The sequence below is a fragment of the Nicotiana tabacum genome, chromosome 11, assembly GCF_000715075.1.
Source record: "Nicotiana tabacum cultivar K326 chromosome 11, ASM71507v2, whole genome shotgun sequence".
NCBI lineage: Eukaryota > Viridiplantae > Streptophyta > Magnoliopsida > Solanales > Solanaceae > Nicotiana > Nicotiana tabacum.
Genome location: NC_134090.1, coordinates 159,022,622 through 159,047,233, shown reverse-complemented (window position 1 = coordinate 159,047,233; position 24,612 = coordinate 159,022,622). Strand labels below are relative to the sequence as shown.

General features: G+C 38.8%; 1 protein-coding gene across 1 annotated transcript; it reads right to left on the bottom strand.

Moving 5' to 3' along the window:
- Window positions 1-1,141: 1,141 nt before the first annotated feature.
- On the bottom strand, window positions 1,142-13,370 carry LOC107813992 (epoxide hydrolase 2-like). The gene is made up of 4 exons (XM_075224505.1): window positions 13,262-13,370; window positions 4,003-4,178; window positions 2,977-3,218; window positions 1,142-1,499 (listed from the first exon to the last, which is right to left on the bottom strand). The coding sequence occupies exons 1-4, from the start codon at window positions 13,368-13,370 to the stop codon at window positions 1,253-1,255; spliced, it is 774 nt and encodes a 257-aa protein (XP_075080606.1). The 3' UTR covers window positions 1,142-1,252.
- Window positions 13,371-24,612: the final 11,242 nt, after the last annotated feature.

Sequence of the window (24,612 nt, the reverse complement as noted above, 5' to 3'; positions counted from 1 at the left end):
TTTGCGAGACCTATAGCCAGCTTGACCGCTCTGTAGACCAGGCTTCGCGAGGTCTATAGCACGGTAAATACAAATCAGGGGACAATAAAATCCAACCCAGATTTGGACTGGGGAATTTCGACCCTAACATATAAATACTTCCCAAATGAGTTGGAAAAGGGTTGGACACTATTTTGGAGAAGAAAACGTCTAGAGAACACGGTGGAGCAAGAAGCAAACGAGTTTTCCCTTCTTACTTCTCTATACTTTGTAGTTTAATGTATTTAAACATCATGATGATCGTTAATATAGTTATGAGTAACTAAACTTTCTAATAGGGTTTGTTGAAATTGATTGGAGGATGATTTTCTACTACGTTTAATATATATTTGCCTTTGATTTTTTTCTACTTGTTCAACTATATTTTCATTGTGGTTGATTGAAGAGCTCTCAATTAACTGTGCCTATTTAGTATGTATATTGCTTGAGAGAGTACACATTTAGGTAATTGTTGAACAACACCACTCTTAATGTATCTCAGAGATCAATACGGTGGGTTTTAAGGCAGGATTAAAGATAACGAAACCTTGGTGCGGTCATAGTGAGCGGTGAATTAGTGCCAGGTAGCGTAGTTTGAGAGAATACGTCTAATAAATTGTGGTAGTTACTCGAGAGAGAGCTACGACACCCAAAGTACTCACGATCAGTAGAGAATACTTAAGCGAATTTATAGGAAGCGTGGTAGGGAGATTCCGACAATTGAGGAAATCATAACCCTAGACTTTTTCAAATCTTGTCCACAACATTTCCTCTTTAGTTATAGATTACTGCATTTTAATTACTTTACTCGTAGTTAGTAAACATTCAAATCGTTATTTAATATTTCTGAAGGTTAAGTACTTGAATTCGTGCGAAATTAGTGGTTATAATTAGTAGGTTAATTTCCTATGGGATTCGACTTCCGACTTATAAACCGGATTATAATTGCAACGAACGCTTAGTTCTTTTTATAAGACATAACTGAGCATGATCATTTATCTTGTATCCTTATTAGTCTTTCTTTAATATTTTATCTGCTAATAGAAAAAAATAAACAAGACATTGAATTTCAAATTACTTTGCCTTTTCCCTCTCAAGGCTAAATTATTCCTCCTGTATTTTCCACTTAAAAGTGTCATAATGTCACTTGTCTGAAGTACAAGTGTCATAATGTTCCTCTCAATACGTTGAAGAGTTTTATTACAACAGAAAATACAAAGGGATAGAAGTAAGTTTAAAACTTCTGAATGAAGTCATATATATGCTTGCTTATCTCATTTGGTCTTTCTTGGTTAACAAAGTGAGCTGCACCTTTTAAAACCACCACTTCCTCCAACAATGGAACATCTTTCTTCAATTTACCATTGTGTATGTACTCTTTAGCACCTGGTATATGATAAACCAAGTCTAATTCTCCGACGATAAACTTGGCCGGAACTTTAACTTTAGCTCCTGTCCAGGGTGTTGTGCGTTCCCAGTTTCTGCATTTCATCATAGGACAGAGAACTTTAGGATGTAAATTGTGCCATTTCAATTTCAAACTTTCCAAATATATACCACAAATCTTGTGGAACTGATATCAGGTGGCCTTTTAAGCATGTCGTTTAAGATATATTCATAGTTTACAATGTATTTAAAAATTAGTCAATTCGCTCAAACTTCAGACACAACGTCCTGAAGTTTAAACATCAAAGCTCAAACTTCATGACACCGTGTCCTAAAGTTCGAAAATTGTATCCAAAAATTTGAATCTTATGTCCTACATTTTAAATTAACAGTTCAGAAATCGAGGACACTTAGTTTGAATTCAAATTAATAGCTCAAAAACTACAGAGCCCGTTTGACATAAGAAATTTTTGCCTTTTTTTCGAAAAAATTTCATTTTTTTTTTTCGAAATCAACGTTTGTTCATAAAATTTTCGATTTCACTTGAAGATGCATTTTGGAATTTTTAGAAAATTTGAAAAACTCCAAAAAAAAAAAATCCAAAATTTTCACTCAGATCACTCACAAAACTTCAAAAACAGCCCAAAATTATATTCATGTCCAAACACAACTCTAATTTTCAAATACCATTTTCATTTGAATTTTCTTTCACTTTTTTGTAATTTTACAATTCTTATGTCCAAACGCCCACGAAGTCCCGAGTTCCAAATTAGCATCTCAAAATTCAGGAAATAAAAATTCTGGATACTTAGTCCTGAAATTTTCATGAATTGGCTAATCTTTAAATATATTGTAAATTCTAAATATATTTTCAATAGCAGTCTTAAAAGTGGTTATTGGTGCACTTCCTTCTTGACTAATGTGGAGGAAACGAAGTCCAAGTAATTGACAAAGGACTGAGACCTACTAGCTTCCATGTAAGAAAATTTTGATCAAAACAATCTGTAAGCAACTAATAGAACAGTCTCATGAATTTCACAACTTTCTTGACTTTCTAGAAAACATGATAGTTTATATCAATCAATTGATTACACCTCGATTTCAAATTAGTTGGGTTCGGCCATACACATCCGCTATATTGATTCCACCTTTAGTCAAACCTGCTTCATTCCAATAATAAGAATGTCTTTTAAGGCAAATTAGAGACATTTTAAAGGTAAAAGTTCCCTAAACCTCATACTTATCTTTGAACGAACACACATATTGTTTCACTCAACAACACCAACAAATTCAGTGTTATCCCACAACAGTAAGTAGTTTGTCTATTGAGCGAAATTGGGGATTTCTAAAGGTGTAGAAGTTCTCTAAATATCATACTTATACATACAAGTCTGTAACCAGAACAAAAGTCTCTTGACAAAGATCAGACCTAATGCATATGTAAAAACAACAATTTAAACGTTAATCCCAACTAGTTGAAACAAATGTGAAGTATAGAAGCATACAAGTAATTAAAGCGAGGAAAACAAATGCAATTGAATTTATGATATCATAAAGGCGAGGAAGGCTTACATGGGAAAAGCGCGATAGTAGTTAACTCCACCAGTGAAGCCAGTCTGCTCAAACTTGTTGGTATAGTAATTCAAATCTTCCTCCGTCAGCCAAGACGAAAGCTCAATTGGAGCATCAGGGATAGCCTCAACGCCTTTGCCTTTAGGAAAATAAAATGGCGCAGAGTCGCAGAATCTGAGAAATTTCTTAAGAACAGACTTAGCACCAATTGGAGAAAATTCAGCTTCAATTTCTCCTGGTATCTGCAGGTAAGATTATAGATAAACTTTCTAATTTAATCACAACGAAACTCCCACTGTTATTCTTTGTGCATATAGAACAACCTTATTTTATCAAATTTAAAAAGTACTTCCTTCACAAATGAGATGGAGAGCATTGTTGCATTAGTAAGAGTTATTGTCGTGCGATCAGAAGGTAACGAGTTCGAGTTGTGGAAACAACTTCTTATAGAAATTTAAATTAAGAGTGTTGAGGCGGATCTAGAATTTCTAGAATATCAGTGCACTACTAAAGAAAGGAAAATAAAGAAAATATTAAGTGGAAATCAATCACTATTCCTCTGGGTAAATAACTTAGCATTCAATCAAGTACACCATTCAATCTTTTCGAAGCATGAGACTAACAGATAATATTAGATCAATTCTAAAAAATACGTACATAAAATATATAGTTTGGCGGAGAAACTATGAGTTTACATGCATCATAATTTGGACAATAATTCGCCCCCTCAATAGACTCATCGTGGTTTGGCCCATCCCTAAAACCCCGTACATAGGGAGAGTTTAATATACTGTGCTGCCCTTTATCACGACTGATTTATTTTGTATATGAAGTCTTTTTCTTTTTTTCCCTAATTAGTAGCTCATACTTCATACCAAAAAAGTCAAATTTCTGATGCAAGTATTCGATAGGGGGAGAACCTGAAATCTCCAGACATAATGATCATCACCATATATAGCCCTCGATCATTCCATCAACAATATGCATGCGTGGGTTCCTTGGAAAATAATGGATACTCAAATTAACCAAAGCCTTAACTTTGTCTGGCCTAAAAAGGGATAAATGCCAAGCAATTAAGGGACCCAAGTCATGACCCACAACAAACACCTTATCTTCATTAGGAGCTATGGCTTCAATAAGTGCTATGACATCACCCACAAGGTGAAACATACTGAATTTTGTATGGTCATTAATGGGTGCACCTGTTACCAAAAAAAAAAAAAAAAAGAAGGAGAAAGACTGTTAGAGTGAGAACAACTTTTCTTTAAAAAGATATTGCCCATATACTGTTCGACAAAATGCACATAATTTCCTTCGTGATACAACAAAGCCACCGTAATTCAAATTAACTTAGTCATTTCTCATAAAAATTCTAAATTTTGTAGAGCTGAAAGAGAACTACTACAAAAAAATCATCTTATTTCATGAAAATAAAATTCAAATATTAAACAAAATTGAAAATATCAAGTCTTTTTATACATAATACTTCAAACTTTTATCTTAGCCTTCTGATATAAAAAGAAAAAATGACACTGTATAGTCGCTCTCAAAATAATAGCCGAAAAATATACTATATATATATATATATATATATATATATATATATATATATATATATATATATATATATATATATATATATGCAAAGGAGGATCTAGGATTTAAACTTAATGGGTTTAGAATTTAAGATTCTTAGTATTGAACTCATTACATTTCTAAAATAATGGGTTCATATCTACTCGTTATTGCAATTTTAGTAAATTTTACACATAAATTTATGTTCCGCATCAAAAGTTATGGGTTCAATTGAACCCGTCGGTATTATGCTACATCTGCCTTTATTTGTATGTTATGTATAAAAAAATATAAATTTTACATGCTTTTAGGTCGTCGGATGTAAATAGTTTCGGCTACGGGGTAAAAGCGATGTGCACCCTGTCACACCTCCTTTTTACCTATACCCCCGGAAGGGTATATAAGGAGTTTTTCCAATTAAAGGACAATCGAAACGGGATCATATTATTAAAAGATTCAGAGTCGCCACTTGGGAGAATTTTATGGTGTCCCAAGTCACCGGTTGAATCCCGAATCGAGGAAAAGCTAGACCTTGTATTACAGTCCGCGAACCAGAAATCTGGGTAAGCAATTCTGTTAACCCGGGAGAAGGTGTTAGGCATTCCCGAGTTCCGTGGTTCTAGCATAGTCGCTCAACTATTGTAATTTGCGTATTATCTGATTTTTATACATGTTTTAACCTATGGTTCAATTTTAACTTTTTAACCGCTTTTATTTAATTTTAAAAAAATTCAACGTCACATAAAAAAGCGTTTTGAACCGCGTCACATAAATGCGCACTCGCAGTCCGCAACACATTTTATATAACATTGTTAGGATTTGGATTTAGGTCACATAAATACGCACCCGAATTTAGGAAGGTAAATTGTTGAAATAACGCGCCTAAAGCAACTACGTATTTTTAACTTTACGAGGGACATGGGAATTTGCTAAACGGCGCGCCTCAATTTCCAAAGAATTAAGATTCATCAAGTGATGATCATACGTTATATGATTCAAATGTGTGAATGGGACGCCTCAAAATTATTCAACTAAAAGAATTAGGGAGATGCGTAATGAAAACTAATTTGAAATTAAATATCCCTACCACACCCCGAAAACAGTACCCTTGATTTAATTATGTGCCTAAAGCTTGATCAACCATCACTCCACCTAGTTCAAACTCAACTTTGTATATCCTCTCTTAAAATGCCGAAATCAGTACTCATAAAATCTGTTCGTACTATGTACACATTTGGCATTTGCCTATTTATCAACATCACAATTTTAATCATATACAATGCACCGAAATTTTTACACAATTAAGCAATCATTACTTCAATCCAGACGAGCTCATCACATGAACCAAAACCGCCTTCCACATAACTTCTACACATTCATTTCTAGTCTAAGTCCTAACCATTCTGTTAATTTGCTTATGACGATTTGGTTTTAGACGAATAAAATCAAGCCAATTGTTGTCCAAACTTGTGAAAACTATTTACAACTACCAAATCTATACCTTGTAATAATATTGACATCACTTTGTTATAAGAAACAGACTAATTACACTCTTAAACTAAAATAGGCAATTTATTATCAAGAAGGAGAAATAGTCTACAAATTGATTTGATAGGCAAATTCACACTGCATCTACCATGAATACACAATTGAACCTCTCCGAATATCCCAATACTTTAAACATAATGGACCTTATCAATTTACCTCTAACTTATGGTTATCACAATAGCTGTTCTCATACAAGATTACAGACAAACAAAAACACTTATCTCAGCTGGAATTAAAGATGTTTGACGAAGTATCCTACTGTAGTTCCTTGATAGTCCCATACTACCATACACTTAGCTAACATGGCTTAAACACAAAAAACTTAGTTAATGGTCAACATTCTATCAAGTTTCCTTTCTCAGCAGTTCAAAACCAGCTATAACCATAAGAGTTTCAGAGGCAAGTAAAATTACTATAGGGCTATACTGACTTCAAAGAGGCAAGCTGACTAATAGCTCCCATATTAAGCATACGACATGTCAATTAACTAAAAAAAACAAAACAGAAACTAAACTAATAGATTTGAATGTGCAGAAGACTCATTTGGAACTCCAGCTTTCATTTCATTTCAATACCAAAACCTTGTGTGAGATATTCTAAAAAAACATGTACCTGGAAGTAAAGATGAAACAGATGGGTGAGGATTTCACCAGTAACATCAGTAAAGTAGAATTCAGCAGCAACAAGTGACCCAATTTCAAACTCAAAAAATGATATACAGCAGCCCAGAAATCAGTTTTGATCGAACAGCAAACCAGATTCAATAATCTTCGATGAAATTGACTCAAAATCAAGGAGACAGTGAATAAAATGCAAAATTTGCCCAGACTTTTTCAACGAGAAACAGATTCAAGCCCTTTATCACACTTGATGAACCATAGATGCCTTAACAAGTTGAAATTTAAAAATCGAAATCAATGGAACCACAGATCCCAACTGCCTCTCTGTGTATATGAATTTAGTCTCCCTTTTCTCTGAGGTCTGTCCCCCATTATATACCTCATCAACCAGCCCTTTCCAGCTTCTCTTTTCTTTAAAAATGTATTCTTTTAGCTTCTGAAAATGTCTCCCATGTTCTCTTACTTTCCAGCTCTAAAAGGGTATCAAGCTGACCACTGTCAGTTTCCTTTTTATTTTTAATTCACTCAACTAGACTAGTGCTTTTTATTAATTTAGCAGTGCGCCACTACCATTTGTTGTGAGACATAATTAGTAACCACTCGCGCTAAACAATCTGAGCGGAATCACCGGCACCAATGATCATGGTATGCATTTGGATTAATCAGCCCAGTCTATTTAAACAATCTCCTTTCCAATTATTTTACTTTGTTCTCCAAGATTTCCACAACCCAATTTTACTTTTCGCCAACTTACGGACCTTGTTCGACTTGTAGTGCCCTGAAGGGTTTTCACCGACAAACCTCACTCATTTGTTTTCTCTCAGCTTTCATCGCCTCATGGTGCCTACGAAGGTTTTCACCAATAAGACTCTCATTTTTATTTTCTCTCAGCTTTTGTCGCCTCATGGTGCCCATGAGGGTTTTCACCAGTAAGACTCTCTCATTTTTTTTTTGATTTTTCTTACTTAAACTGGAGTGTTGCCCCTGATATGAATTCTCTTTACATTGCTCGACTTGGCATCTTTCGAAGACTGATCTGAAGGTCTTTCTTTGGACCGTAATGTGGGCTTTTGGATGGGGTTATAAAGAAAGGGTATCAAAGGCTCAAAACCATTTTGACACGGGTTTAAAATTACAACTCTTGGAATCACAGTTCTTATTACAAGTACAACTTCTGCCCCAGTTTCTTGCTTGGGGATCTTTTGATATTTCATTTTACTATGACCGAGCCCAGAAGCTACCTACGTATCCTTAACAGAAATCAGGTCAAACGTAGTTCACACGTGAATTTCCTTGTTGTTATACTTTTTACTTCTTTTCTTTTCTCTTTTTCTTTTCTTTCTTTTTCTCTCTTTTTCGTTATTGATTCCAAAAGAGGGGTATGAAAGATGTAAATAAGGCTCTAAAGGGGGAACAAAGGGTGAAGTGTTTAGATAGCAGAACAAATTGCCTTCGTCATTCCAATCTTCGAAATAATGTCAAATACAAACAATCAACAGTTATACCAAAGAAATCATACATAGTATCTTTTTACTGCATCAGAATTGATAGCCATGTCTATGCATTTTCCTTCGATATCTGTTAAACATAAAGCACCATTGGACAATACTCTGGTCATAACGAATGGCCCTTGCCAATTTGGGGCGAACTTGCCTTTCGCTTCATCCTGGTGTGGAAGGATACGTTTCAGCACCTGTTGGCCCACTTCAAACTTCTGGGGACGTACCTTTTTGTTGTATGCTCTTGCCATTCTCTTTTGATATAACTGGCCATGACACACTGCTACTAATCTTTTTTCATCAATCAAATTCAACTGCTCCAAACGGGTTTTGACCCACTCATTATCATCAATTTTAGCCTCAGCGACAATCCGAAGGGACGGGATTTCAACTTCCGCAGGTATCACTGCTTTAGTTCCATATACCAACAAATAAGAAGTTGCACCTACTGAAGTACGGACAGTAGTGCGATAACCCAGCAACGCAAATGGTAATTTTTCATACCATTGCTTGGAACTTTCTACCATTTTCCGAAGTATCTTCTTTATGTTTTTGTTGGCTGCCTCAACTGCTCCATTTGCCTTGGGACGATATGAGGTAGAATTGCGATGTGTAATCTTAAACTGTTGGCATACCTCTTCCATCAATTTACTATTAAGATTAGAACCATTATCCGTGATGATCACCTTTGGGATTCCGAATTGAGATGATATTTGAGTGAACAAAATCGACCACTGCTTTCTTGGTCACCGATTTGAAAGTTTTGGCCTCAACCCACTTGGTGAAATAATCAATGGCTACCAGAATGAATCTATGCCCGTTGGATGCTGCTGGCTCAATTGGTCCAATGATATCCATGCCCCAAGCAATGAAGGGCCATGGTGCCGACATCGTGTGCAATTCCGATGGTAGAGAATGAATCAAATCTTCGTGTATCTGGCATTGACGACATTTGCGAACAAAACTGATACAATCTCGCTCCATGGTGAGCCAATAATAACCTGCTTGGAGAACTTTCTTTGCCAGTACATACCCGCTCATATGTGGTCCGCAAACTCCCGAATGTACTTCGGAGATGACAGTCGTAGCTTGTCTAGCATCTATGCATCTTAATAATCCAAGGTCTGGTGTTCTCTTATACAAAACTCCTCCACTTAAGAAGAATCCATTTGCCAACCGTCGAATTGTTCTCTTTTGATCCCCCGTGGCTTGCACTGGATATATCCCCCTTCTGATGTACTCCTTGATATCGTGGAACCATGGTTCGCCATCAAGTTCTTCTCCAATCATGTTACAGTAAGCATGTTGATCTCGGATTTGAATATGTAGAAGATCGACATAAGCTTTGTCCGGATGGTGCAACATTGATGCCAGGGTAGCCAAAGCATCGGCTACCTCATTATGGACGCTCGGAATATGCCTGAACTCCACTGATCGAAACCGTTGACAAAGATCATGTAAACATTGTCGGTACGGTATGAGCTTCAAATCTCGTGTTTCCCATTTTCCTTGAATTTGGTGTACCAGAAGATCCGAGTCTCCCAAGACCAAGACTTCCTGGACATCCATGTCTGCAGCTAACCTTAAACCCAAAATGCATGCTTCGTATTCAGCCATATTGTTGGTACAATAGAAACGAAGTTGAGCTGTAATAGGATAGTGATGCCCTGTTTCAGAAATAAGCACGGCTCTTATCCCCACTCCTTTCATGTTAGCAGCCCCATCAAAGAAAAGTTTCCAGCCTAGTTTTTTAATTTGCTCCAGTTCATCGATATGCATCACCTCTTCATCGGGAAAGTAAGTTTTCAATGGCTCGTACTCATCATCAACCGGATTCTTGGCCAAATGATCGGCAATGCTTGGGATTTCATCGTAGTCCGAGTCACATAGATTATGTCAAACTCTGTGAGCAAAATCTGCCACTTCGCAAGTCTTCCTGTCGGTATTCGCTTTTGAAAGATATACTTCAATGGATCCAAGCGTGAAATGAGGTAAGTAGTGTAGGATGACAAATAATATTTCAATTTCTGTGCCACCCAAGTTAGGGCGCAACATGTCCTTTCCAGGTGAGTGTACTTAACCTCATAAGTCGTGAACTTCTTGCTAAGATAGTAGATGGCCTGTTCTTTCCTGCTGGTGACGTCATGCTGCCCCAGTACACAGCCAAATGAATTTTCCAGGATAGTCAAGTAAAGAATCAAAGGTCTCCCTAATTCTGGTGGTACCAGCACAGGCAAGTTAGACGAGTATCCCTTTATCTCATTGAATGCTTCTTGACACTCATCAGTCCACTTGATCGCAACGTCCTTCTTTAGCAACTTAAAAATAGGCTCACAAGTTGTCGTGAGCTGAGCAATAAATTTGCTGATATAGTTCAACCTTCCTAACAGACTCATCACTTTAGTCTTGTTCCTCGGAGGTGGAAATTATTGCATGGCTTTGATCTTTGATGGGTCCAACTCGATGCCTCGCCGACTGACTATGAATCCCAATAGTTTTCCCGATGGAACACCAAATGCACACTTGGCAGGGTTAAGCCTGAGGTTGTACCTGCGAAGCCTCTGGAAGAATTTCCTCAAATCCTCGACGTGGTCGGCCTGATGCTTTGATTTTATGATCACATCATCTACATATACCTCAATCTCCTTGTGTATCATATCATGAAACACAGTAGTCATTGCTCTCATATAAGTTGCCCCAGCATTCTTCAACCCAAATGGCATTACCCGGTAGCAATAAGTTCCCCATGGTGTGACGAAAGTTGTCTTTTCCGCATCTTCTTTGTCCATTAGAATCTGATGATACCCGACATAGCAATCCACAAAAGATCCAATCTCGTGCTTGGCACAACTGTCAATCAAAAGGTGAATATTGGGTAGTGGGAAGTTATCCTTCGGACTTGCTTTGTTGAGATTGCGGTAATCGATGCATACTCTAATCTTGCCATCCTTCTTCGGCACAGGCATGATATTAGTCAACCAAACAGGATACCGAGTGACGCGAATAACCCTTGCATCCAACTGCTTGGTAACTTCTTCTTTAATCTTCACACTCATATCAGTTTTGAATTTCCTCAACTTTTGCTTGACGGGAGGGAATGCTGGATCAGTGGGCAATCTGTGGACCACTAAATCAGTGCTTAAATCTGGCATGTCATCATATGACCACGCAAAAAACATCTTTGTACTCGATGAGTGTTTTGATTATCTCCTCCCGGATTTTTGGCTCGAGGTGAACACTTATTTTAGTCTCTCGGACATTGTCTGTGTCCCCTAAATTGATGGCTTCTGTGTCATTCAGGTTGGGTTTGGATTTTTCTTCGAAGTGAATTAACTCCTTACTAATCTCTTCGAAAGCTTCATCCTCATCATCATACTCTGATTTGTAATCAAAATCTACTTCTTGAACTAATATTTCGGAATCAGATTGATTTTTAAGACTGGGCTGAGGATTCCTTATGCATACCATGTCATAGAACTAGCGTAAAAAGAACAAGACTCCTTCCGAGTAGGGAGAGGAGTAGCCTTCCAATTATTAAGCTTTGTTGTTGGCCCAACAAATTGCACTTCTGTGTTGCTAGAACCTTTTCCAATTTCCACCATGTTCACACTGTCGAACAACTTCTCAAATCTTTCAATTAACTCCTTGTCCGGATCATCACAGAACTTGGAATTGTGGTCACTGGGCGACTCCTCGTAGCAGACTTGACAAATGATCTAGAAAGTCGTGGGACCGGCTTTGGAAGGACCCAGGCCCTCTGTTTCAATTTCCTGGCTCTTTTTATGTCTGCGACTGTGGGCTTGAATCCTAGACCAAATGTTCCCAAGTTTTCGGGAAGAGACAGGGGCTGTATGATGCCTTGCAGAGCTGATCCCAAACCCTTTTCTGGTACAAAACCATTCATCAACATTTCATACGCTACCATGACTGATGTGGCGGTTATCTTCGGATTTGGGATACACTTCCTCTCTGGAACTTTCTCGACTGATATTGCGTCAAAAACTTGGTAGACCCATGGTCCCTTATCATCTTCCACTTCAATGAATGGCATAATGGTGTTGCTGTGAGCGCACAAATTATCTTCGCCGTGCACAACTATTTCCTGTCTATCCCATTCAAACTTGACCATCTGATGGAGTGTTGATGGTATTGCTTTAGCGGCATGGATCCATGATCGTCCTAATAGCAAATTGTAGGAAACAACTATATCCAGCACTTGGAATTCCATTGTGAATTCTACTGGACCTATAGTCAGTTCCAACATTATGTCCCCGACTGAGTCTTTGCCTCCGTCGTCAAATCCTCGAACACAGATACTATTCTTATGGATCCTCTCATCTTCTACTTTCAGCTTGCTTAGAGTGGAGAGAGGACAAATGTTCGCACTTGAACCATTGTCAACCAATACCCGGGTAACCACGGAATCCTCGTATTTTACTGTTAGGTAAAGGGCTTTGTTGTGCTCAGTACCCTCTACGGGCAATTCATCATTGGAAAAAGTGACTATGTTTACTTCAAAAATCTTGTTGGCTATCTTTTCCAGATGGTTTACTGAGATCTTGTCGGGGACATGGGCCTCATTCAGGATTTTCATCAGCGATTGACGGTGCTCATCTGAATGGATTAGCAATGAGAGCAATGAGATCTGAGCGGGCGTTTTCCTCAACTGTTTTACAACATAATAGTCGTGCACTTTTATTTTTCTCAAAAATTCCTCTGCCTCTTCTCTAGTTACAGCTTTCTTTACCGGCGTTGGATTATCTTTAGCTCTTCTTAACTCCTCGGGAGTAAAACACCTTCCCGAGAGAGTCAAACCTTGTGCTTCACAAACTTCTTCTTTGATTTCTTTCCCTTTGTAAATCACTGTTACTTGTTCATAATTTCAAGGAACAACCTTGCTGTTGATCACTGGAAGTTGAGTTACTAGTTTTATAATAACAGGCTCTATGCGAGCACCCTTCACGACCAAAACAGGTTTACTTGCAACCCCTGGTACTACCACTTTAGCTTTCTCTGGTTTCACTGCAACAATGCTTGACGAACCTCTCTCAGCTACCACATCGGGCTTATCGTCTACCTCTTTCAACTGGACCACTGATTTCCCACTGGTTACCTTTTCCTTCGAGCTGGTTTTGCTGGAACGGATCATCATTACCGTCTGTAAGGGCTTCCTGGGCTCCCCCTCTTTGTGCATCAACTCAATCATATGTGTCTCATGGTGAGATGACAGTGGATTCTGATTGATATTCGGTGCTTCTGGGGCCTGAACCTCGATCCGTTAAGTATCAATAAGCTCTTGCACAACTGTTTTTAGTTTCTAACACTTCTCTGTATCATGCCCAGGGGCCCCTGAACAATACTCACAACTCACCGAGTGGTCAAGATTTCTAGGAGGGGGATTTGGCATTTTAGGCTCAATTGGATTCAGCATGCCCAACTGCCTCAACCTGTGGAAAAGACTGGTATATGACTCCCCCAGTGGAGTAAAAGTTTTTTGTTTCTGTAACCTCTCATTCTTGAAGGCTTGGTTTGGTCGGAAACCCATCCCGGGGGGATTTCTGTAGGCACTTGGGGGTGGATACGTGTTTTGTGGAGCTAGGTATGGATTTTGTGGAGCCGACGCATGCCATTGTGCGTGTGCCGGAGTTTGGGTATAGGTTTGTGCATGATGGACGGAAAAATGGGGATCTGGCGGTAGGTAGTAATGTTGTGGAGGGCTATATGGAGTGTGGGGGTAATTTTGGTAGTAGGGTCGTGGTTGGATATAGTAGGGTGACGGGGCCTTTAAATCCGAACCAGGCTCCGGACTCAACAGTCGTGACATCTTCTTTCTTCTTCTTCCCAAGTACACCCCAGTGCCGCTTTGAATGGCCTGAGTGTTTGCCTTGATCGCTGAATAACTCATGATTTTGTTGGACTTAAGCCCCTCCTCGACCATGCCTCCCATTTTTACAACCTCATTAAAAGACTTGCCAATTGCAGACACCAAATGACCAAAGTAAGTTGGCTCCAAAGCTTGCAAAAAGTAATCAACCATCTCGCTCTCTTTCATTGGGGGATCTACCCTTGCTGCTTGCTCCCTCCACCGGAAACCATATTCTCTAAAGCTTTCAGTGTGCTTCTTCTCTAGTTTAGTCAAAGATAGTCGGTCTGGAATGATCTCAAGATTATACTGAAAGTGACAAGTGAATGCTTGTGCCAGATCATCCCATGTGTACCATCTTCCGTGATCTTGGTGGGTGTACCACTCCAATGCTGCTCTGCTCAAACTCTGACTGAAGTAAGCCATTAGCAATTCATCCTTTCCTCCGGCTCCCCTCATCTTACTGCAAAAACCTCTCAAATGAGCCACCGGATCACCTGTCCGTTGTACAAGTCGAATTTGGGCATTTTGAACCCTGCCGGTAGTTGTACATTTGGGAATAAACACAGGTCTTTGTAAGCCACGCTTACCTGACCTCCTAGCCCTCTCATACCCTTGAAGGATTGTTCTATGCTTTTCATTTTTCTGAATATCTCCTCATGTATGGGATTTTTGGCTGGTCTCTCAGCTTCTCTCGGGAGATCAGAACGTGGATCATAGGGGTAGGTTTCAGGAGCTTTGAAGGTGGGCTCCGGGGGATAATACTGGTTGTCCTAAGCTTGGAACACAGGTTCACTCGGGGATCTATGGAGTGCTGCTGGTGGAGATGCCACAAAGACAAAGGTGACTGGCGGAGGAGGGTATGGAATTGATTTTGGTGGTGGAGCTTGCGGCATATGAGAAGTAGTGCCATGGTAGTGTTGATAAATGGGAAAACCTGGATCGGTGGCGGGATGATCCTGAGACTGAGCTAATGGTGGGGTAAAAGACGGGTTGGCTGGGTAATACAGCGGTGATTGCCCTTTGGACCAGGCTTGGTACATTTCGGCCATCTGTTGCTTAAGCTTGAGCATCTCCTCTTTCATTTTATTGACGTCCAACTCCTCTACCTCAACACTAGTGTCGAAATCCGGGAAAGACATGATTTCTAGTATTGGTCCCTTTGATCTTGTTTGGTAATGATAATGTGCCACTATCCTCAAAATAAACTAACTGCTTGAATTCTCTGAAAAACAACAAACTTGTTAGTTCTTAGAGTTTAACACATATGTAATTACACGTTGGGATGCAATGCACCTAGGCAATTAACCATTTTCTATCATGCATTTTCTTCGGTTGTGTGCGTCATTCCGGCTTCTCATAATTGTGCCCCTTCTTTTAAGCTTCTTTTATTCTATCCTTCTTTATTTCCCCTTTTTTTTTTAGTGGTGGTCGAATCCTATAGAAATTGCCTACGTATCATGTCCCCGCATGAATCAGACCGTGCATAGTTCTGTCAGATAAGTGTGAAAGTAAATAAAATATTTTTGGGATTTTCAACTTTTATAAAAACAGATGCTTCGATCACAAAGACTCAATACTAATAAATTTCAAACGACTAAAAGACTCTGATGCAAAGACAAAGTACAGACTCTGAAATTAAGCTATCATACTTTAAAGAAATACAGACTCAAAAACAGAGAGAAAATATAAACCCAACATGCCTTACAGACTCTGACAGTAAAGGAAATAGAGACTCAAACTGAAAATCATGAGTACATCAATGCTCCTGGTGTCCGTGGGACATCATTCGGTCTCGCCACGGGCCTATGTGCAAGATCCCTTTGAAGTCGGTCCAAGCTGTACATTATTTGTTTAACAAAGGTCATCACCGCTGCAAAGAATGTAGTGCGAGTCATATCCTCACAAATGTGGCACTTCATAATGATGTAGTTAGTGATGTTTCTAATTCTCTCTCTTATGACGCCCTTTTCTTGTAACAAATGCCCAATCTGCTGGGCCTTGGCCTCCAAAGTTTGCTTGGCTGCATAGTTTTGTTCCTGAAGTTGTTGCAAGTCTATTTCTAACTGCGCCAATGTCGTGTAACAGTGTTCCCTTTCAACCTTGAAGTCTTTTGCCTGCTTGATCATTTTGTTTCTCGTGGCGATGACCCTTTTATTCAACCCCGCGACCTCATCGTCGTGCCTTTCTCTCAACTGCTTAACCAGGCATACTCGTTCATCTGCATTTTTAGCCAATTGTTTTTGAGCCCCGGCTAGTTCACTTTCTGCTTTGTTCAAATAGAAACTATAGTTACTCACTTTCTGCCTTAGGTTAGCTACGAGCTTTTTATCTCTATTACTTTGAACTAGATTTTCTGCCGCTACTTTCAGTTTCTGAATTTGAGCTCGAAGGGCCTCATTTTCTTTGGCTAACATTTTCTTTTTACCCTCATCCACCGCTTCTTGTAAGCCATTCTTGAATTGAAGGTCTTTGACTTGCTTTTCTAGCTTTCCTATTGTGGCCCTATACTCGTTTTCTTTGGCCAACCAAGCCCACGGTTCTTGCGATGCCTCGACGAATTCCTGAATGTGTGGTTTTTTGGCCGGTCTTTCTGATTCGGCCCTTGCAGCATTCTTCTTTCTATACCAGGCAAGGTAGGCGGGTGAGACCTCGCCTTTAGATAGGTTTCACACTCGGGTGCTTGCCGTCAAATACTGGAACTCGTTCCAAACAGAACAAACTATTTCTTCGTGTAATTGGCCGTCGGAACTAATCTCAACCGTGTAGATACTGAGATCTTCATCTGGATGCATCACCTGACATCTTCCTAATTGTCTCATCACTCGGTAGGGAGCGTAAGGCTGAATACCTCGAATACCCATTAGGAGTAAGTAAGGACCTGTGGCGGGTATATACACAATTTCTTCAACAGGAAGCCAACCTAGTGTCCATTCTATTTGTCCCGTAGTGATGGCGCGAAGGCGCGCTATCCATTCTCCAAACCCCTCCGGTAACTTGAACCCTGAAACCCTTGTGTTGAATTCTTCAATGCAGCTTTTCTCTGCCGATCCATAACTCATCTACTAAGGGTGGTGGCACAAGTGCTCGATCATCCACATTTGTAGTAGCGAATTGCATCCCTCGAAGAAGTCTGCCCCAGCTTTACAAGCTGTGAGAGCTCGGTATATCTCAGACAATATTATAGCGGTGAGAGTGCTCTTGGCGTTGGTAACCAGGACCTTGACGACTCCAGCCACCCGCAAATCGATATTCCCGTCATTTCGGGGAAACACCACAAGGCCTAAGAATGCTACCATGAAAGCGAAACGCCTATGCTCATCCCATTTTGTTCGGTTCCCTTTACTGCAAACCCCGTTTTCCGGATCATTGAACCCTCCTACATGCCCGTACTTATGGTATATAAAACATAGAGTGGAAAAACCCCCTTCTAACTCGGAATATGGGATTCCCTTGTTTATCTTTAGCAAATCCATGAATTTGTGATAGTTAACGGCCCTTGGAGCGATCAGATACTTATGCCTCAAACCTGCAGTACTTTTCATATAACCTGCTATCTCTTCCAAGGTTGGGGTGAGTTCAAAATCTGAGAAGTGAAATACGTTATGGGTCGGGTCCCAGAACGTAACCAAAGCCTTTATGATGTCTCCTCTAGGTCTGATCTTTAATAATCCGGTGAGACCCCCCAATTATAGATTGACCTTATCTTGCTCTGACTTGCCCAGATCTTCCCACCACATACGCAACTCCAAAGGGATTTTGTTCATAATTGTTACCTGCAAATTCTGACTCGTGCTCATTCTGCATGTTTATTGGGGTGTTTAGAATTTAAGACTTATTTGACTCAAAATAAAATTAACACACATTTTTTCAAAAATAAAATAAAACCCCGATTTCGCAAATACGACCTTTCAGCACTTCGAGAACGAAGATTTTAAGGTTGTCTTGGCTCACCGGTGAAAACCTTGAAAACAATGACTACAGGTGGTTGTTCTTGCAAAAACGGTCTTCCGGCGCCTTTTTTAAGGATATTGACAAGAATGACATCACCCTAACTATTTTTCAAATAAAAGTAAAATTTGTTCTTTTGGCTATTTTTGCAAAAAGGAAGTTGGACCCGACGAGAGTTGCCTACGTATCTCACACCCTATGAGAATCAAACTGGCGTAGTTCGGGCAAATAAAATGAACTATTTTCGAAAACAAAACTCCTTTCTCATTTTAAAAAATTCGGCAGAGTTTCAGCGCTATTTGGACACTGGTTTTTCTTTAAACATGTGATTCACTCTATTAACCCTCTACACTGTTATTTATATCCCAAATTCTCTCCTTTCATTCCAAAGTCAGTCAACATGCAAATCCGAAGCAAATAAATGCACAAGTAGCAAGTAAGATGCATCAGGATAGTCTTTTTATTTTGGGTGCACCTGTCCTAGACAGACCCAACCCCTGTGTTGAGTCTCCAAAGTCAAAATGCACATGATGCAGACAAATGTTCCTACTAGGGATCCGGCATGAGGTATTGTTATACTAGGTTTAAAAACCTAGGTTTATTTGTTCTAGACCTGGCTTACCCGAGCAGACAACTCGAGCCGATGGGGGGGCTGCGTACCGGTAACCAAAAGATCATCCGGCTTTGCAACTTGTCCGAACCTTATTCTACTTGGGATTTGACACTAACAGAAAGAAGTTACTACCAGCGTGCACTCCTCAGGAGGGAGAAGAGAGGGGTTTCATAGCAGTTTATATATACAGTTCAGAAAATATCAAAGCGGTAAAAAGCAACAATTAGCACATCAGGACCAAACATGTAATAAAATCAGATAATACATAATGCCAAATAATAACAATTCATCTAAGCTCCAATTCTGAACCCTGAACTAGAGATTCTGGGTTCAATTCCCCAGCAGAGTCGCCAGAGCTGTCACACCTCCTTTTTTACCTACACCCCCAGAAGGGTATATAAGGAGTTTTTTCAATTAAAGGACAATCAAAACGGGATCATATTATTAAAAGAATTCAAAGTCGCTACTTGGGAGAATTTTACGGTGTCCCAAGTCACCGGTTGAATCCCGAATCGAGAAAAAGCTAGACTCTGTATTACAGTCCGCGAACCAGAAATCTGGGTAAGGAATTCTGTTAACCCGGGAGAAAGTGTTAGGCATTCTCGAGTTCTGTGGTTCTAGCACAGTCGCTCAACTGTTGTAATTTGCCTATTATCTGATTTTTATACATGTTTTAACCTATGGTTCAATTTTAACTTTTTAACTGCTTTTATTTAATTTTAAAAAAATTCAACGTCACATAAAAAAGTGTTTTGAACTGCGTCACATAAATGCGCACTCGCAGTCCGCAACACATTTTATATAATGTTGTTAGGATTTGGATTTAGGTCACATAAATGCGCACCCGAATTTAGGAAGGTAGATTGTTGAAATAACGCGCCTAAAGCAACTACGTGTTTTTAACTTTACGAGGGCCATGGGAATTCGCTAAACGGCGCGCCTCAATTTCCAAAGAATTAAGATTCATCAAGTGATGGTCATACGTTATATGATTCAAATGTGTGAATGGGACGCCTCAAAATTATTCAACTAAAAGAATTAGGGAGATGCGTAATGAAAACTAATTTGAAATTAAATATCCCAACCACACCCCGAAAACAGTACCCTTGATTTAATTATGTGCCTAAAGCTTGATCACCATATTCATAAATTGTTTGTTCTCTTCCTGTGCTTGAGACCAATTGTATGTGTTTAAAAACTTGCAGAACGGTTTACGTATAAAGTTAGGGAGAAACTTTAGTTAATATGAATACCCTTTGTTTTATGAAATAACCATCACTCCACCTAGTGCAAACTCAACTTTGTATATCCTCTCTTAAAATGCCGAAATCAGTACTCATAAAATCTGTCCGTACTATGTACACGTTTCGCATTTGCCTATTTATCAACATCACAATTTTAATCATATACAATGCACCGAAATTTTTACACAATTAAGCAATCATTACTTCAATCCAGACGAGCTCATCACATGATCCAACACCGCCTTCCACATAACTTGTACACATTCTTTCTAGTCTAAGTCCTAACCATTCTGTTAATTTGCTTATGACGATTTGGTTTTAGACGAATAAAATCAAGCCAATTGTTGTCCAAACTTGTGAAAACTATTTACAACTACCAAATCTATACCTTGTAATAATATTGACATCACTTTGTTATAAGAAACGGGCTAATTGCACTCCTAAACTAAAATAGGTAATTTATTATCAAGAAGGAGAAATAGTCTACAAATTGATTTGATAGGCAAATTCACACTACATCTACCATGAATACACAATTGAACCTCTCAGAATATCCCAATACTTTAAACATAATGGATTTTATCAATTTACCTCTAACTTATGGTTATCACAATAGCTGTTCTCATGCAAGATTACATACAAACAAAAACACTTATCTCAGCTGGAATTAAAGATGCTTGACGAAGTATCTTACTGTAGTTCCTTGATAGTCCCATACTATCATACACTTAGCTAACATGGCTTAAACACAAAAAACTTAGTTAATGGTCAACATTCTATCAAGTTTCCTTTCTTAGCAGTTCAAAACCAGCTATAACCATAAGAGTTTCAGAGGCAAGTAAAATTACTATAGGTTTATATTGACTTCAAAGAGGCAAACTGACTAATAGCTCCCATATTAAGCATACGACATGTCAATTAACTAAAAAAAAACAAAACTGAAACTAAACTAATAGATTTGAATATGTAGAAGACTCATTTGGAACTCCAGCTTTCATTTCATTTCAATACCAAAACCTTGTGTGAGATATTCTTACAAAACATGTACCTGCAAGTAAAGATGAAACAGATGGGTGAGAATTTCAGCAGTAACAGCAGTAAAGTAGAATTCAGCAGCAACAAGTGACCCAATTTCAAACTCGAAAAATGATATACAGCAACCCAAAAATTAGTTTTGATCGAACAACAAACCAGATTCAATAATCTTTCGATGAAATTGACTCAAAATCAAGGAGACAGTGAATAAAATGCAGAATCTGCCCAGACTTTTTCAACGACAAACAGATTCAAGCCCTTTATCACATTTGATGAACCACAGATGCCTTAACAAGTTGAAATTTAAAAATCAGAATCAATGGAACCATAGATCCCAGCTGCCTCTCTGTGTATATAAATTTAGTCTCCCTTTTCTCTGAGGTCTATCCCCCTTTATATACCTCATCAACCAGCCCTTTCCAGCTTCTCTTTTCTTTAAAAATGTATTCTTTCAACTTCTGAAAATGCCTCCCATGTTCTCTTACTTTCCATCTCTAAAAGGGTATCAAGCTGACCACTGTCAGTTTCCTTTTTATTTTTAATTCACTCAACTAGCCTAGTGCTTTTTAATTAATTTAGCAGTACGCCACTACCATTTGTTGTCAGACTTAATTAGTAACCACTCGCGCTAAACTTATACTAGTCGGTTGGTTATTATACACATTAAAACAAGAAGTTATACCAAACTATTGAACTAATCCTAATTGTTCTAACTAAGTAAAAAACGAGATATAATTTCAGAGTCTTAAACAAACTGATATCCTAATTTGTACAAAACAAATCCACAAAACCAATCTAAAGAAATAAACAATGAACATAAATAATTTATACCAGAGGATTAATCGAATTTCAATTGAAATTGATCAGAAAAAGAAAAAGAGAAAAGGGACATAACCATTTAATCAAATAAACACAAAAACACGGAAGAACCTACCGATTGAACTGGAAAAAAAAATCTCGTATCTTGACTTTCCGATTCCATCGCCAAATAATGTTAGTCACTTGTTCTTTGTCAAAACAAGTGAGTAACACTATTTTGTGACGAACTCGGCTCTAAAATTATCAACAGTCTTGAGTTCAGGTTTGGCCCTTGGGTTTAAGATTTGAGCAGATTGAGTTCCGTTCGAAGAAAATTGGTCACGGATTAGGAGAGAGGGGAGTGAGGGGGTTCCACGGTGTGAATTTGGGGTTGATTGGGTAGTCTAGGTGTCACGACCCAAACCAATGGGCCGCGATGGGATCCCGATACCTTACTCAACCGAGTACCAATGTAACGTATCTTTCTTATTTACATCATCATATACATGTGACATACGGGCCTAATAGGCCAACATCATCCTTTATAAAGTCAAAACGTAGGCCGACAAGGCCATGCAATCTTTTATGTACACGACATATGTCTACAAGCCTCTAAGAATACATAAATTCCATTAAAGGTCGGGATAGAGTCCCGCCATACTAAACAATACACGTCTAAATCATACTAACCAAACGAGCAACTCCGAAGCAAATGGAGCGCACCAACATCTTCCGTTGAGCTGATAGCCTACTTGGAGGGCTCTCGACCTGTCTATCGGGACCTGCGGGCATGAAACGCAGCGTCCCCAGGCAAAAGGGACGTCAGTACGAATAATGTACCGAGTATGTAAGGCACATAAGTAAGTACATCAGAGACATTGAAGAAATATAGAGTACATGACTCAACCTGCAAATCTAAATAACTTTGCAAATCATAAATTACTTTTAGCATCATGCATGTGCGTATGAATGTCATGTCGTGCATAGGTACATGTTTCATAACATCATCAGCCTCTGAGGGCATTCCATTATATCATACCGGCCACTGTGGGCAAAATCATCATCGTATACCAGCTGATCAGGTGGTGGTGCGTATATAACGCCATAACCTTTCCCATATCCCATGTACATATATATATATACATACATATATACGCGTATATAACACCGTTTGAATACATACAAATATATGCGTATATAACGTCATTTGAATACATACATATATACGCGTATATAACATCGTTTGAATCATATTTCAGCCACTGTGGGCAACATCATCATCATATACCAGCTGATCAGGTGGTGGTGCGTATATAACGCCATAACCTTTTCCCATATCCCATATACATATATATATATATACATATATACGCGTATATAACGCCGTCTGAGTCATGGGTCAATGTACATGTATAAATGCATGAAATGCATATGAAATACGATAACAAAATCTCTCAGTACGTCATAAGACTATTATACCTCTAATTAATATCATAAAATCATTTTACGTATCTTCTGAGACCCATGAACAGACGATGGAATAATAAGACATATGGAAATTCAAGAACATAGGCACTTCTAATACTTCTATGAATAGGGTCATATATGGAATTTGTGCATTTGCACGTTTCGTTCGTATCGTATGGATCATGCCAAAAGAGAGAAGGGATAGCCTTAACATACATGAACCGATTCTCCTGACAATTCCTTTAACACCCGTTGATTGTGACAACACATAACGGCGGATCAAAATAGGAAAAATTCCATGAACTCGTGCGTTACTTAATTCTTGAAAGCTCATATTTTTGAATAATGTAATCTTCACGTTTTTGAAATCTTCATATTGATAAGGTTTCTTAGCATCTGGTTGAACTTAGGTGAAAGAGTGAAATTTTGTATTTTGACTAAAAATCTAAGCTTTTGTTAAAAGACCAAGATTCAAGCCTCTTGTAATTCTTACACGTTTTTAGCCACTAAGAACCTATGACTTATTAGTCGTAGGTTTGAACGGTGGCCTACTGCCACGTGGCGAGTGGGGTGGAGATTATTAATCTTTACCCACTTATTAGTTAACTGGGTATTTTCCTGTTATCCGGTAATTAACCAACTATCCCCATAATTTAAAAATTACCCCAAATTACTTAAATTCTATTTATTACTAAAATACATCATATATACTTTATATGTTATACTACCGTGGTCATATGGTACCTTGCATGGTACTAGTCCATAAATACTGGGTATTTTAGCTCAGGCCGTATTTTACCCCAAAATGCCAATTTTGGACAAAATTCGTTTTCTTCGATATTACTTACCCTCTTACTTTCACGAATTTACTCATCACTTATAATCCTCATAATCCCCAAATAATCTTTTCCTTGGAATTATGTTGATTAACTTACGACGAAATTTTAACGTGCGAAAATGCGGGACGTAACATCTCATTTACGATCTGGTATCAATTTACTTGTGGCGTACTTCCACATATGAAAATATGGGGTATAACACTAGGGTTTGGGGTCTGATCTTCGATCCAAGATTCGAAGAATCACGGGGTGATTCGAGGAAAAAGGAGTGGGGATTTGGCATGAGAGGAGTGAGGGGGTTCTACGGTGTATTTTTGGAAGGTATTGGACCACCAGAACCACCGTGAGGCGATTTTCGGTGGCGAAAGGCGGTGGGGCTAAGCGGTGAGACAGGGGTGTCTCTGAAGAGACGAGTGGCAGATGTTTTAGTATATTAAAATGGTGATTAGATTAGGGCCGTTGGATGATGAGAATCCAACGGCCATGATGGATCCTTTAATGAGAACGGGGTCATTTTGGCCGGTTGGGGTGGGACTGGGTCGAGCAAAGGAGATGGGTCGGGTTAGGTTAAAGCTTTGGGACCG